Below are 16,742 nucleotides of genomic sequence, written 5' to 3' on the forward strand. Positions count from 1 at the left end.
ACCCTGCAATCAATAACATATCAGTACTGTCATGGTTTTATAAGGAGTATTTCTTCTTAGATATAAAACAATGGTGTATTAGTGGTACCTTAGATCTGATGAAATATGTTATAAACGTGTTTTTGGTATATGTAATACATGCCTATTTTAGAAAATTTATGAAATACAAATACAGGAACAAAAACAAAAGCAAAAATTATCAATTCTAGAGATAATGCTGTACTGCTTTGGAGTTCTCCATTTGAGTGTCTTTACTCTGCAAATCTATAAAAACATATTTATGTATACATATGCACATGAAAACATTTTAGACTGAGACTGGCATCATTTTATCCATGCCTCTGAAGTGTAAACAAACTGTACTAACTTCAGAGTTGTTTTTATGTTTTACCTAAACCACAAACTGTTCTAAGTCTTCTCAAAACACCTACTAGACAAATCTGAGCCATGTTGAACCAAATGTTTCCTAGACCTAATAAGCTATGGAATGTCTGCCCAATATTTAAGTTCTCTGGAAGGCATAGAGCACATCTGAGCCATCCGGGCCTCTCTTGGGCCTGCCCCATAGATGACCATACATCCGTGTCAGGCCCCCATGCGTGTAACACGGGGCTCAATCTGAAGGAACCTGGCCTCCCACCCTACCTCAGCGTTCTCTGGCTCTTCAGCAGGTTCTGCAGACCCAGCAGCCCTTCCTTCCTCTCAGCCCAGTTGGAGCTGGCACAGTGGTTGAGCACCTCAGCCACATCCTCAGTCTGGCGCAGGTAGTGGGGGATACCCCCATTCCGGGAGCCGTACGAGCGCTCCGAGCACACGCTAGAGGCGTCGCTGTTGGCGTCGTCATCAGAATACATCCCGTAGGGCTCATATCTCCTCCTCACAGGCTTCTTCTGCCAGATTCAAGGAGGGGTCGGGGAAGAAATGGAAAGGCAACGTGAGTCTCACCACACAACATCAACAACGAAGAGTTAAATGTAGACACACACACACACACACACACAGGCACACACACACACACAGGGGCACATGCACCCACACCTTCCCTTTGCTTACAGATTAGGGAAACGGAACCAGGACAGCAGACTTTTGGTAGGCAGAGTGAGTAGTAAGCAGAGCACCCACAGCAGAGGAAGGAGCATGATCTTTAGTGCGGTGTTTGGCCCTCTCAGTAACATGGACCCGCCATGTGACTTCAGAAAGCCTCCTAACCTTTCCCTGAGATAATGCTGATCACCCTTCTCACAGGCTTGTTGTCAGGATTAAGTGGAATTAGATGCTCAACAGCCTAGCTCAGCGTCTGACACACTGAGTCTGTGAGCCCACCACCCCTCCCCAACCAAAAGCAACCTGTCTTGAGCATGGTCTGTGAGTGAATTTGTTTGAAAATTCATGCTCCCTTAAGAACAGCTGACACTGCAATGTCAGCGGTGTAGTGTCCTATATAGAAGGATTCTCAAAAGATCTATACCATTTTTATTAATGACTTCCAGTTTTACAACACTAATAGGCCTCCTTAGACTAGAATACCCTCTTCGTTCATGTCTCTTACCCTGAATATAAAACTATTAAGTTAAATCCCCAAATTATATAGCAAGAACAATATAAAACAGATAAAATTTAATTTCTCTAAGAGGAAAACAAGTAGCTACAGGCTTAAACTGCACCAATGTAACTTCCTAGCAATGTGGCTTGTACACACATCACAACTTACCTGGGACAGCTCTGCCTTCCACCTACTGTCCCCACATAATTATTAACGGCACCCTCCCTCACACTCAAAAGTATCCTTGTTAGGATGATAATTATACGGCCATCTCACTTATACATGAACTAGATTCCTAAGATACGAAAAATGCTGAATGTATCCACTCATGAAGTAATAACATAAGAGACAAAACCTAGGTTAGTAAAATGAAACACTAGTAGGATAACGGGCAGAACTTGATGTTGGAAAACAATGCTCAAACACGCATGAGACATGACCAGTTCTATCACTAGCAAAAGCACCACTAGTTTCCACAAAATCACAGTTCAGAACAGAACTTCTACCCTAGGGCTACATTTTTGTTGCTTTACCATCTCCTAAAGGAAATATACTCACAACAGAAAAAAAAAGTTATAAAACAAAAGTTAAAGCACTGGTACCTTGCTCCTGGAGTCTCCTAACAGCTGTAGGCAGGAAAATATTGAAGGATGGGGAAAAAGCATAGAGAATTATGTCAGAAGCATATGTGGGGATTGTTCTTGCAACAAAAGTGTACAGCAAAACATATATTAGCAAACTAAAAATACAGGTTAGCAAGCAATTCATATCAAGCAAATAACAAAGAATGCTTTCACAATGGCATTTCCTAACCCTCTTGCACCTGTTATGAGACCTTCCAGTATCTCCTCTATAATTCTTTGCTGAAACTCTCCCCACACCACTGAGGCACATCCCAAATGTTGCTATTAACTCTGTCGTCTGCTCCTAGGAAAGCTTCTGTCCCGGGACTTCCTTTCTGTGAGGCAGGGACTGTGTACCATCCTGGCGCTGTCTTCTGAAGCAGGTCATAAGGAGAGACCAAGAGGTCTGGACAAAACGTCATAAGGGCAGTGGGAGTGTAAGGAGAGCCAGAACTCAGAGAAAAGCCCAAGTCAGGCAAAGCCCAGACTCTTGAGTCCTGCTCTGCCTCCTGGCACTTTGTGCAGTGCTCCTGGGGCAGATCTTTAAGGAACAAGGAGACACGGCCCTCCCCCCTTCCCCCACCCCAACTAAAGTGCTGTCTCACCAAGGGCTTTGCACATCCATCACTTCTTACCCCACTGTTTCCCACTTCTTAAAGTCCCGGAATAGGTAAGAAACAAATTCTAAATGCTGCAACTTGGAAGGAAAACTGCTTCATAAACTCTCCAACTTGGGGCTCTTGAAGTCCTACTTAAAGCAATTATCCTGAACTCCAGTACCTGCCAGGAAGAGTCCTTCCACACCCAAGGCTGATGAACAGACCTGGCGGGGCAGCCCTTGTCAGGAAAACACTAGGAGACTGGAAGACTGCTTGCTCACAGATGTCTGTCAGAGAAACCTGGCTGAGCAGGAATAAACGAGGGAGGGCCAGGAGGGATGAGAGGTAGGATCCCTGAAGTCACACACTATAAAGTTTTGATCAAATGAAAACAGGGCTGGATTTTAAACCTCAGGGTCTGAAAGCAGGGTATTATAATGCTTTTCTCTTGAAACAGTACAAGTAAGACCAGAGATCAGACAGTTCTTTAAAGCATGTCTATTTTAAATGCTGAGCACATAAACCAGAAGAAACAAGAGGCTGTGTTACTACCAGCTGAAATGCATCTTTATAAGGCAAATTGACCACAAGCTGATTCTACTGAGGAACTTTTTTCTAGAAGCATAAATTTAAGGAACGCTAATCACTTTATATTGCTTTTTAAAATATTACATTATAACAATGCAAGAAAAAACATACTCCACTAGTGTTTCATATCCTCAAAGAGTTCATCTTAAAATCTGGGAACGTTTCTGTAAATAATGACTTAAGGACTCATTCAAACAAATAAAATCATATGGAACAACTAGTGGTAGTAATGGAATAAATGCAAGAGTTTCAAACCACAAAGACCTACTATTATACAATGATGTGCTTAGGCTATGCCATCAAAGCCCTGAAAGCAACAGAAGCAAAAGAAGGGGCCAAAAGGAAATGCTGAAAAAAAATGGATAAAAAAGGAAAAGAAACCCAATGACATCAGAGAAGCCTGATGTCATCCAACCTCCATGTTACTGAAGAGCAGAGAAGACACTCTTGACGTTAACGTGGCTCAAAAGGCCAGTTTTCACTTATGTACAGAGTTAAAAGTTTAAGAAGAAAGGAATAATAATCTAAATTTATCCAATATTTACACAATCTCAGAGAGTATCAAAGAAGACTTAGTGACCTGATTTGGAGGCTACTTCCTGTGAAGACAGAGAAAAACGTAGGTCAGTAATTCAAAGAGACTCCACACACATTGGGCCTCTTACCAAAGCATCAGCGACAGCAGCTTCCAGATCTGTACTGGTGCTCAGAACCCGCATGGCATTCACAGAACCAGGAATTCTCCCTGCCTGGCCGAGCCCAAAGCGGTCTAGGCAAAAAACAAAAGCAAAAATATATGTCATTCAAATGTTTTCATTTCTTTGCAATGGCCTTTGCCTCATCCCATACTGGACAGAAACACTGAAAAATCTCTGGCCAGTTTTTACTGCAGTTGGCTTGTAGTTTCAACTACACTTGACTTGTTTACCAGTGGCAGAGGTTACAATGTTCACATTTAATATGACTGCATCCTGACAATTGAAATGGTTCTTTAATGATATATTATTTTGGAAAAGTGCTGAGATATAGGCCTGGAGAAGGGAACTGGGCCATGAGTTGAGCCTTTTCATCTATTTAGCATTCTCTCTAGCGGCAAAAGAAGCCCTGATATTTGGTCAAACTAATTAGAAAGCTCTATGGTCTGATAAATGAGTTCTAATGCAATATGTAATAAACAGATAAAATTTGAATCCAATGTATTACACCGATATCTGTGCAAATTTTCATTACTGTCACTACTGTTTGTTATTAAGGCCAATTAATTTTAGATATCTGTTCATCATAATGCCTGTGTCACCAAAGGTTATTTAAAAATCAATATATTAAAATTTTTTAATCTTCACCACAAAAAGCTAGTATCTTCACAGCAAAACATTAATCATTCAGATAATATAAATTTTTCCAAAGTCTCTCAAAGGATTTCTTTTTCTTTTCTTTTCTTTTCTTTTTTTTTTAATTTTATGTGTGAACAAAATGGACAAAATGCAAAATAATCTCCAATTTTAGTGGCTCAAACAACTATTATAAGCTTATTAACGATCATGGACAATAAAGACTTTCTTCTTTGGCTGTTCCATGAGGCTTGCAGGATCTTAGTTCCCTGACCAGAGATGGAATCCGCGCCTCTGGCAGTGAAAGCACTGAATCCTAAAAGACTAACTTTTAGAAGTCCCTTTACATGAACTGTCCAGCCTTCCTTCAGAAAGGCTGAGATTAAAGGCAGGAGAAAGTCAGTGTAAATCACACTGGTAAGGGTATCCACTGGTAAAGGGTTTTTCACTTCAGGACAGGGCTTTATTTGGACAGTTTACTCGAAACTCACTGCCCTTGTGAGTCCCTGCTGCTCACCGCTGTGGCAGCTCAAGACAAAGCAATCCAGTAAATGATTCTTATTTAAAATGTTAAGATTAAAAACACTTTAACAAATAAGACACTGTTTGGACAAGGAAAATCTCTGTATTTGCCATTTTCTAATAATGGAGGCATTTGGTGGAGGGGAGAGAGACAGAAAGCTAAAGTCTGTCTTACATAATTGATCTTTCATAGAAAACGATATATTTAAAATTTGGATAGGTAAACAAGACATCACCTACAACCTGGTGAACTTTAAAAGTTTATTTAGCTTTTAAAAATTGTCAGTTTTGAAACATATCTTCCACTGCCACAGAATGGGGGAAAAATTTAACTACTAATCAAAAGTTACACAATTATGAATTTTTATAGAGAAACAAAAATTACATGTTATACTATCCCCTTTTTTAATGCAGTTGTTGATTATACTGAATTTCATCATTATGTGTATGTTTAAAAGGTGATATGCTATATAAAATCAATAATATCTCTCTATATAATATAAATGATCAGTTCAAATATGAAACAATTAGAAATTTGAGATTTATGATGCACAGTTTTATAAATGATCATTGTTCAAGTCTTTCTCTTTTTTCATTAAAAAAGGGTAGATAGTAAGGGATTTATGAGTAACAGAATGAAAGTAATCCAGTTATAAGCCATTTAGAAATTACCCAGCATAAACTTAAATAAAACATAATCTTAAAAAAAAAAAATAGATCTCATGCCAGGAAATCTTGCTCCAGGGATAAGAGTGATTCTTCAGACACAAAATTAAAACTGTAAGAACAAAGCAATTATTCTGTGCTTCTCAGATGTGTATAGCTTCACCACACATGGTGACTGCAGATATTTATCATAGATAATTGAATTTCAAATCTTAAGGGGAAATGTTTGGAGTGAAGAAAATTTATAAGCCTTTTGTTTTCACCAGACCCAAATCTGCTCTATGTTCTCTCTGGACCATTCAGTTTCCAAGAGATGGATTCATATACTGTGCCCTCTGCCTGGCCCATAATCTTTAGGGGAATGTCCTAATCAAAGAATACATAATAAAATCATAGGTGGTTCATTTAGAGAAAAAAACAGAGACACTAACTCAGTAAACTGGTCACAGTTGTCATCATCAACAGTCAGATTTAAGAGATGATGCCTTGTACTCGGTTGATAAAACTGTAGTCATGAGGGATTATTAGTTTATCAAAATGATGCCAGTTAAATCTGGCAGATTGAGCATTACTGTTTGCTTACTTTCTGCCCTAATGGCCAGCCAGGGCATTTGGGTACTGTTAAAATGGGGCTGAGGCAGTGTTTCGGGTCTGCAGGCTGCAAGGCTACCTTTGGCCTGACTTGATTATCGTCATAATGACTTGTTTTTCCATAAAAGTTTCAGGGCAATCTACTTCCTTCAATCCATGTGAAATGGAGTATGCTATAATTGAACATCTGGTCACTAAATAGTACCTCCAAGTAATGAAAACTGCACAGGAATAACTAGCATTCATAGACACCACTTTACTGGGAGCAAAGACTGAGAGACGAAAGCCTCTGCTGGATGAGCTCCATACCCCAATTCTCCTAGGGACACTCAGGACACCTATCTGGGGCTCCTGCTTTCCTGCAGGAGGGACTGGAAGCAAGGGCGGAAGTGCTTCCCCATCCTTCTGTTTTAACATAAATATGAACACTAGATAAATGATGTTGTCAAACAAGCTACAAAGCATCTATAGCCTATTAACAGAACCATAAACATTCAACAACTTAAAAAAATAGAAGCACACTGAGGGGGGAAAAATATGAGGTGCATCCATGCCAACTGCTAGCAAAAAAGATGGGAACACATGTGGCAATGAGCGTGAGACAAGCATGCATGAACACGTGTTCACCTGACTGCCCCACAGAGTCAGCCGTGGCGAGAGCACTAGTGGACCTGGAATGACGTCGAGAGGCTGCAGGTAAAAGGAACGGCAACACCCACAGGGTTAACACACGAGAACCTCAGACAGCAGCGGCCACAGGCCGGAGGGCACGAGGGCTGCTCCCCACACAGCCGTGCTTCCTCATGAAAAGAGATGGTGTTGGAGATGAATGGACAGCGAGCGCCGATCCCCAGCCTGTGCACCCAGCGGCCCACACCTCAGGTGCACATCCATGACAGGAGCCACTAAGGCCACCGGGGACTGTGCACAGGAAGGACGTCAGGGGCCACACCGGAGGGGCAGCAGCAGCATGGGTTACACCTCTCGTCGGTATGCAATGCACACGCAACCATGCACCATATACAGAAGCAGGGAAGTTCACAACGTTCTCTCAACAGAAACAGCATGAAGTCACAGGAAGGGGGCTTTTATATAGAAAATGGACAGACAACAAGCTCCTACTGTACAGCATAGGGAACTAGGTTCAATAAACCATCATGGAAAAGAATATGAACAAAAGAATGTATATAAATGTATAACTGAGTCACTCTGCTGGATAGCAGTAATTAACACAGCCCTGTAAATCAACTATATATCATTAAAAAATAATAAAATACTTTATGCTTCACAGAACAAAATTGATTGATTTATAAAAGGGGGGGTCAACAACTATAATTCCATTTTCCCGAGTCAACATGTTTGTTGTTCTGTTGCACAAATATCCTATTTATTAATTACCTCATTGTTTAACTGTTGGAAAGTTAGCTGCAGTAAGTTTAACAGCCTTTCTTGGAGAGGCAGCTCAGGACTCTGGTTGTGAGCACCAGCTCTGTGACACATGGAGGGTGGGAGAGGGCAAGGTCCCAGTCAGATCACAACTAGTTGTATGGGCCTCGGGCAAAGTACTACACCTCTCTGTGTCTTAGTTCTCACCTGTAAAATGGGGCTAACAGTGGTACCCTCCTCTTGGGAGTTAAGAGAATTAAAAGCGCTTATACATCAAACACTTGAAACAGTGCCAGGCACAGAATAAACCGTGGTAGCAACAGAAGCACAGTGCTGGTGGTCACAGCAATGGTCAAGCATAAACTCTACACTTAAGTATTATTTTACTAGCAAGTACTCATAATAATCACATCAATACATCAATCTTAGAAAATATATACCAAACTCCAGACTCGTGTGCAGGGAACGACTTTTAGAAATAATTATGAAATACAGGCTTGGGTCCAAACCTGAATTTATTGACTGGAATACCACACAACATAAGGCTTTTTCTTACCTCAGGGGGGAAAAAAAAGTAACATGCTTCTAATCATTACTCAGAAAGAACACAGTGACTGCAATACAGGAAGTTCACAGGTTTCCCAGAGTGACATTAAGCTGTGCTGCCTTCCACCTGCATAACCAGAGCCCAGAAACCTCAAATGCTAACACACAGTTACTCATGGAATGGTAAAGCCTCAAACTCTTCAATATAACTATTTATTTAAGCTCATGTCACTTTATGAAACACGTATATCTGCAGGATAAGAGATACTAAACAGCAAAGGTCACCTGGTCAGTGAGGATAAATTTTTATCACATGCATAAGAAAAAGAAAATCCCTAATTTCTCAAGATGCACAAAAATAAGTCAGCAAGCTCTAGAACAGATATTACAAAATAATCACTTTCCTTAAATAAGGAAACTGACAAAATATTGTGTAAGACTGAAACAAATGACTCATTTCTTAAACAAGCACAATGGTATCATATCCTGATGGTTTAAACTGGAAACAGTGTTTAAGCAACACCTGATCTGAAGGTTTCTTATGAAGCTGTCCTTTGGTTCTGTTTCAACAGAATATTCTATGCAAATATGTCATGTAATGAGTTCTTTGTCACGTGCTCAAGTGAACATCCTACAATGGAATCCAAGTGGACCCACTTACGTAAAAGCCTCATTGACAGTAGAGTCCTAGAGCTCTTAATCTTCCCAAAAGTTGTTACCGTAACCATTTAAATATATATTAATATATTTATTATATTAAAATATATTAAAATATACAAATGGTCCAAAACAAGTTTTTAAGAAAAACACAGGATGTCCTAATGGCCCAGTGGTTAAGAATTCACCTCCAGTGTAGGTGACACAGGTTTGATCCCCGGTCCAGGAAGACTTCACATGCCACAGGGGCCCACGCACAGTAACTACTGAGCCTACTACACTCCAGAGCCCATGCTCTGCAACAAGAGAAGCCACTGCAATGAGAAGCCCGTGCACCACAACTAGAGAGTAACCAGCCTGCACAGCCACAAAGACCCAGCACAGCCAAAGACTACAAGAGAAAAACCACCCTACAAACTCAAACCTGATGTGCAGTCACCAAAACAGTTACTTCTGTTCCTTTTCTTTTAAAAAGTGAAGGTTGGCTATGTAAGTTGATTCAAAGGGGCACTAATACAAAATCTCACTAATTTATAAAGGGGGTACAAAATGAATATTACAGTCAATGAGAATGAGAAGGAAACATCACACCCTCTAAAGGGCACAGGAGGTTCTCTAAGAGGCAGCAATCTCTGGGGTTTGCACATGAATTCTCAGGCATTCTGGTCAAGCCTGGAAACACGGCCAAGCAGGGTGCTTTCTCCATACCTGGGCCTGGGGAGGCCTCAGAAAGCATTCAGCTCACTTTGGAGGAACAAGAGAAAGACGCCTCAGATGAGGTGGAGGAACAGCCAAGCTCTGAAGTCAGAACTGTGTGATCTGGGGAAGGTGGACTCTTCTCCCAGTCTCGGTTGTGTCATTTGTAAAAGAGGGGCGATGATACCTGTCCCAGAGGCTGAACAGGACCCACAAGGGTTATGTGCCCACTGACTGCTCAGAATGGTGCAGGGACATATAAGCACTGCTGCTGTTCTGAGCTGGACAGAAATTTTATAAACAGATTTAAACTCCCCCGCTCCAAAAAAGGCATGGTCTAAAACTTGAGCTGAAAGGATGTTAACTCCTGCCCTGACCACACAGAAGACCATGCTGGTGGCTAGAGATTATCCGAAAGAGAAGTACCCGCAGCCACATCTCCAGCTGTGGCAGCAGCAGTGACACAGATCACAACCCGGGCTGTCCTGAGTGGAAACTAGGAGCTGGGCCCTCAGTTGAGCGAGGACCTCAAGAGCCCAGCACATCTCGCCTGGGCCACAGAGCACATGCCAGGGTCACAAAGGCTGTTCCCATGGGCAGTAACAAACACAGCAATGTCCGAGTGAAACAAAAACACTGGACTGCCTCTAAGAGACAAAATGACCAATGAACAGACTGCAGTGTTCAAGTCTAAGTTAGTTGGAAGGCCAAATCATGAACAAGGACGCATACACAGCCATAATTTGAAAGGAAAAATAACCAGCTCTTACAGAAAAAAATCATCATTGTTGCCTCTGATTTTTTTGAGGATTCTGATCTAACACTTCAGACTGCTGTGCAAGAGCTGGGAGGTTCCAGGTAATTTGTGCCCCTCTCAGGCCCTTGTGCTCAGCAAGTAGGACACTCACACAGGTATCTCCTCACCAAGTCTGGTGGACTGTCTAGAGGGCCCAGCATCTGTTTTCCTGCTCTTTCTGAGAACTCCACGAAGGACAGTGTTCACGAAGAAATAGATTTAGATTTTAATTTTTGATTTGGGGGAAAAAAAAGATCCAGGGAAGAAGCGTATGGTATTAGAAGGAGACAGGGGAAAATATTAAGACCTAATGCTTCTGCTCCACCATCCATCTTCCACAGTGACATTTTTATATTTGAAAGACCTGCCTCATACTTAGAGTCAAAATAACAGACTGTTGAAGCTCACAGCTCCTAGGCCCAAGCATTGTTAAGATGATTTCTACCTTACCTGCCATGCTTATCATGACAAACTAGACAACACACAGCACGAAATATGCCAGACGACTAGAACACAACCACTGAAGAACACAAACATTTCTTTTCTGTGAAAATACGTGTTGACAGTGCAAAGTGAAAAGGTATATGTCCATTTTAGGGAAAGGCAGGGTTATTAAAACTAAATAGAAAAAGTAAATTCAATGTCTATAAAGGATACATGTTTCTCTTTTTATCTTGTTTTTCCTGAATACTAGAAATTGTTAAAATACAAATTCTGGCTATAAGAAAAACTGAATGGGGGTGTGTCAGACAGCTCCAACTGGCACCCAACTGGTGATCAGAAGTAAGTACTTATAATGTACCATGGCCAGCAAATAATGTGATTTTTTTTTTGTCCTCAGGTGGCAGGGGGTCACAAACATTAAAGAGCCTGTGGAGCCCAGGAAAAAGGACAATTTCTTAATAATTAACAGTGAACACTGAGGTGTGCTATACATACACCTTGTCAGTTTATCCAAAAGCAATTTGTAGACTGCTCTAAAGAAAGTTTTGAAAGGACTCATTCAACAGAAGGACAGCTGATATTCATGCTGCTTTTCTGATTAACATTCCTACCCCCAAAGTGAACACGTTTACCTTTCTAAATGTTATCATTTTACTTTTTGTCCTTCTTTGAAGTGACTCACACATGGACTGATCCCTTGTAAGATGAAAAACAAGTTGTAGAAATTCAACGACTGCGGATACGCCCTGAATTCACTCAAATCTGAAGCACAGTGATCTCTGGCTGAGCTTCACCTCACACTGGCAATGACCTCACAGGGGGGCTTACCCAGAAGCCAGCGGTCCCAAGTGACAACAGTACAGAGTGAGGTGGTGCTTTTTCCCTCTGATAAATAAAAACTGGGAAAGCCAAAATCTGAGCATGCAGAGGGATACAAGGAAGGGTGGCTCAGGAAGAGGATGGAGAGCAGAGGCTCATGGGACGGTGGTGGAGGGACAGAGGCTGGTGGTTGGGCCTGGCGGGGTGGGGCGCTCGGGGTGCCCGGCCGGCGGGTACTCACCGAGCGGCGCGAAGCCCCGAGCAGGGCTCGTATCCCGGCTGCTCTCACGGCTGGCATCGCGGCTGCACCCCTGACTCGTGCTGGGTCGAGGGATACGGCTGCTCCGTGCTAGCGTGCAGCATGAGGGGTTTCAGAGAAGGGGAACAAGTTTAATGAAGACAGAGAAACTCACACACGGTCAGTCACATTCCGTTTGCACGATCACGACATGGCCCACGTCTGGCCCTGCTTGGGCCTCACTGACAACAATAGGAGGGGTATAGGCAAAACTCAACTTGCTCACTGCCTCACAAAGCTGTGAACTGCAGCAGGAAGGTGAAAGAGCACCTAAAGGTGAGAAAGGCAAAGAAAGCTCTCCAAAGAGCAAACTGGTATCAGAAAACACAACGTCAAAAAGTCTTCCAGAGATGATCAGTTTTTATGGCTTTAACTTCTCCCCAAGAGGATAATAAAAGGCCATAGTCGTTTTCATATGCAATGGGTCCTTAGAAAGAATTTAATTTGGATTAAAAACCAGAATAAAGGCTCTGGTCACTGAGCTTCATGAACTTACCTAATTAAGAGGGTTCACTGCTCCCAGCCTGGCCGTCTTTACAAACAGAAGTCACAAGGACTGACCCAGCTACAGAACCTGCCTACTTCAAACCAGTGTGCAGATGCTGCAAACATAATTACTAAACCAACAAACATAAAGAATTGGGTCCAATAACCTTTATTCAGTAGCCTTGACATTAATTCCTGCTTTTTCTATGGGAAGCCAGAAAGATCTGCCTGTCATCCCTCCCCAAGTGCCTCCACTGACCCAGCCTCACACTTAAGTCTATAGCAAGTGGCCTGATACCTTCAATACTCATGCTGAAGATCAGCCACTGGCTTGAACAGAACTAATTACCTTCTCATGTCATAGGATGCTGACAAGACAGAATCCTATGAAGCCTAAAGGCTAATATAACTTGGCCATAAATCTCAGAAAAGATCATGGTGCCCTTATTTTTCAATTCACTTTGAGAAAACAGGAACGCAGTACTGGAAAAATACTCAGAAACGACTCTGCAAACTGAAAGCGTGTAGCCACTTCCATGATAGCTGATGGGAACAATAGACACTTCCGTCTTGAGAGGAACTACTAATTCTGGACTAGACAGAAATGACTTTGTCAGAAACATAAGAAAAAAATAACCTTGATTCACTGATGTGAAAATAGCCATGTTTACTACATTACAATGAGCATAGTCTACGACTTTAGAGAAAAGGTAGATTTATGGCCAAACTATAACAAGAATGTCTTACACACCAGAGTCATAAAACTGCCTGACTTGGAAGAATGTGCAAGTGAAAAGCCAAACCAACTTCCTATTGTGGTCTCTACTCAGTGCCAGAGGTGAATTAGACCCTAAAGGTACCTAAGTGATGTCCAAAAGCTTGGGCCTGTGCTGGTGAGCAAGGCAAGGTCAAGTGCAGGATGCAAGCTGAGCTGTCAAGTCAAAACAGGGCTTCGTTTGGGATTCACCAGTCTTCCTCGGTGGCTTAGTCGGTAAAGAGTCTGCCCACAATGCGGGAGACCCAGGTTCAATCCCTGGGTCGGGAAGATCCCCTGGAGAGGAAATGGCAACCCACTCTAGTATTCTTGCCTGGAGAACTCTATGGACAGAGGAGCCTGCAGGGCTACAGTCCATGGGGTCACAAAGAGTCAGACACGACTGAGTACTAACACTTTCACTTTCAGGAATTCCTAAACTTGTCTTTATTTTGCTATAGTGATGTGGAAGCCCTGGGTTTTCACTCAAAGCAGCACTAATGACTGAATCAGCAATTTCTGATAACATTCTGAACAACTTCTACAATAACAGCCAAGGCAACAGGTGCTAAATGTTTAATTTAGCACCTTAAAAAACTAGAGAGTATCTACTGACCCGTTCGATAAATGACAAGTTGCTTAAAACCTGCAAGACATATTGCTTATCCTTAGGGGACCAATCCCACTTCCAATGCATAAATGCCCCCTCCAGCTCCATGCTAACTCAATGATCCAGCTACTCAGCCTCTCTGGGCCTCCACCTCTGCTTAGGAAGGTGAGAGAGAGAAAGATTCCCCACCATTTAAATGAAAAGGGTCCCGTGAACATAATGTAGGTACTTCTGCATTCCTTGCTGAAAGGCATATGTGAAACTGTAGTCCTACTCCACTGCCTACTCCAACACAATCAAAAAGTAGGAAGAGCAGTTCTGATGGTTTTTCACATATGTGCATGCTCAATTAATCATTTTCTTCTAGTTTTCGCCTGATCACATCTGAATTTTTACACAGCTCTCACACCCTTAACATGTATACTATAGCAACGGGGTATTTCTGCTCTCCCTGCGGGCTGAGCTTGCTTTGTGAAGACAGTGAAGAGCATGAGAAGGAATAAGCAGACATGATCTGAAATAACAGCAACCACAATTCCTAACAAGGTTTTCTGTCCTGGTGTTTGACCCAGAGAAGGGTCTTTCACCCATTTGTGCTGACTGGCTCCTTTAACATATGGCAATAGTAGTATGCAAAAAAAGAACGCTGCTTACAATTCTGTTCATGATTTTGTGCCAAGCTTCATTAAAGTACACTTAGTGATGAAACCAACAGTTCAAATATTGGATAATTAAACACAAGAGGAAAAAAATTCCACTTGTAAACCATTTCCAAAGACTAATCTACAAGGAGGATTTAAAATAAGTATATAAAAGTTTTTCAGGCTATAATTAATTAGGTGGTCAAAGCTAAAACACAATATTCTGCATCACTCTTGTCTTTTCTTTGAGTGCCCACACTGAACATTCTACATAAGAATCTGTTATGGCAAAGGGGTGACAGAGGGGAAGAGACAATAAAAACACATGTGCCGCCTGAACTTTCTAAAAGCACCATTCTTACGGAGTCAAGTCCTGTGCTTACAAGGAATGCTGAGAAGCCTGGAAAAAACCATCTGACTAGTTTTTATTTCTTGAGCGACACTCTATTTTTATAATGTTTCAAGGGAAACCCTGACTCTTGTCTTTCAAGGTACTATCCTATAAGAACTCCTATCAAAAGCAGAAGTACCAGAAGAATAACAAAAACTAACAAAACGAAGGACATGAAACATCTCTCTAGTCTAGACATTTTCATGTTCTGGTCTTGCACACAGTAGTCTAATCTAACAGCTAAAGCTGACTATTAATTTTAATTTTTTCAAAATATATTTAACCAGGAAGTCTGAGAACTCTTTAAACATATATCCATGGAACACTTGGGGCAGAGGGTCCAATGTTTTATAGACTTCTCAATAGATGAGTTGGACAAAGAAGGGAACCAAAGGCAAACTTCCAAAATGTAACTGCTACAGATATCAGCTATTCATGTGACTTTATCATAAGTAGAATAAAACAATTTATACATACACTCATCTATCTCATTAGTTTATGAAGTAATAGACGTCAAGAAGGAAAAACATGGCAGGGTTTGCCTCTTAAGCTAACCAACAGGAATTACATTCTATTTTGCTTAAGAAACCCTAAATGCTAAAGTAGAAGATTTCTGACATTTTCATCACATATAAGAAAATTAAGTTAAAAAATATTATTTCAAACAAAAAAAGCATAGATGAATCAATATAATTTGCAGACAACTAGAATCAATTCTCAATGCAAATTCCAAGCCTAGTTTAGCTATGATTAAAACTATTAACTGGTTTGAGGATTACAGAAAGTATTCTTAAAAGATATTCCTAACTTTTTTTGGAGTATTTATATTTAAAGTTGCTATATAATGAGTCAAATGTTTATAGACACAAAGCATATACCCAGTATATATTAAATGAGAGAAGAAGCATACACTCTATTACAGAAATATGCTAATATGACACTCTATAAAATAGAATTTTTAAGTAGTAACAGAGGAAGAAGTGGAGATATACTTTACTTATACATATTTTTATAATCTGTGCATATATATTCTCACAATGTGCAAATATTTACCTAAAATATCTTCTTTAACCAGAATTGCATGTATGACCTCAAAACTCTACCCAGAACTAATCCTCTTAATGAGCACCAAGGAAACAACTTTCTTCAAAATAATGTTTCAGATCAGAACTGTCTGGAAGGCAACAGGCTCCTATTTAGTTCTCTGTGACGGATGATGTTCCAAAGGACTTCTTTTACAGGCTTATGAAATGCTCTCTTTTCAACCACCCACAATACACAGTGCATAATCCACAGCGAAGACCACAGACTACCAGGTCCTAGAGTCAGGTTAGATAATCAAGGTTGGATTATTTCCCAATTTCAAGAAGGCAGTAAAAACGGCATCTTTAGTAAATATAAAGGTAAAATCTCCCCCCAAAAATAATCTTTAAAAGTATGAAACAAATCTGGGTTGCCAAGAAACATTCTATAATCTTAAAAAATTAATTATGGAAAAAGGACAGCTGAAATTTCACACCTAGATTTGAAATCAAATGTATTTCCCAAGCAAAACCAGAACTAAATACACCTATTTTATAGCAACAAATCTGAAATTTAGAAATTCCAGTCATGGTATTTTCTCTGGTTGTAGCCCCATTACTAGAGCCAAATAGCTGTTCAGCTCAAGGACCATGCGATGTAATGCCCACAGAAAGTCAGCATTGCATAGATTTAACAAAACCACGGCTTGATCACATTTCTTATTTGTTTCAG

General features: G+C 40.9%; 1 protein-coding gene across 27 annotated transcripts in view; it reads right to left on the bottom strand.

Moving 5' to 3' along the window:
- CLASP1 (cytoplasmic linker associated protein 1) overlaps positions 1–16,742 on the bottom strand; it is a 272,898-nt gene that overhangs the window by 63,772 nt on the left and 192,384 nt on the right. For 12 of the 27 annotated variants that reach the window (XM_060411217.1, XM_060411213.1, XM_060411222.1 and 9 more), the window contains 3 exons: positions 4,019–4,122; positions 2,146–2,169; positions 646–890 (listed from right to left, as the gene is read on the bottom strand). In XM_060411217.1, the coding sequence (XP_060267200.1) occupies positions 646–890; positions 2,146–2,169; positions 4,019–4,122 (373 nt within the window). Of the gene's footprint in view, positions 1–645; positions 891–2,145; positions 2,170–4,018; positions 4,123–7,090; positions 7,154–12,048; positions 12,157–16,742 lie in introns of all 27 variants that reach the window. The other 15 variants (XM_060411202.1, XM_060411204.1, XM_060411201.1 and 12 more) reach the window with 5 other exon arrangements.

This window comes from Ovis aries, chromosome 2 (assembly GCF_016772045.2).
Source record: "Ovis aries strain OAR_USU_Benz2616 breed Rambouillet chromosome 2, ARS-UI_Ramb_v3.0, whole genome shotgun sequence".
NCBI classification, from domain to species: Eukaryota; Metazoa; Chordata; class Mammalia; order Artiodactyla; family Bovidae; genus Ovis; species Ovis aries.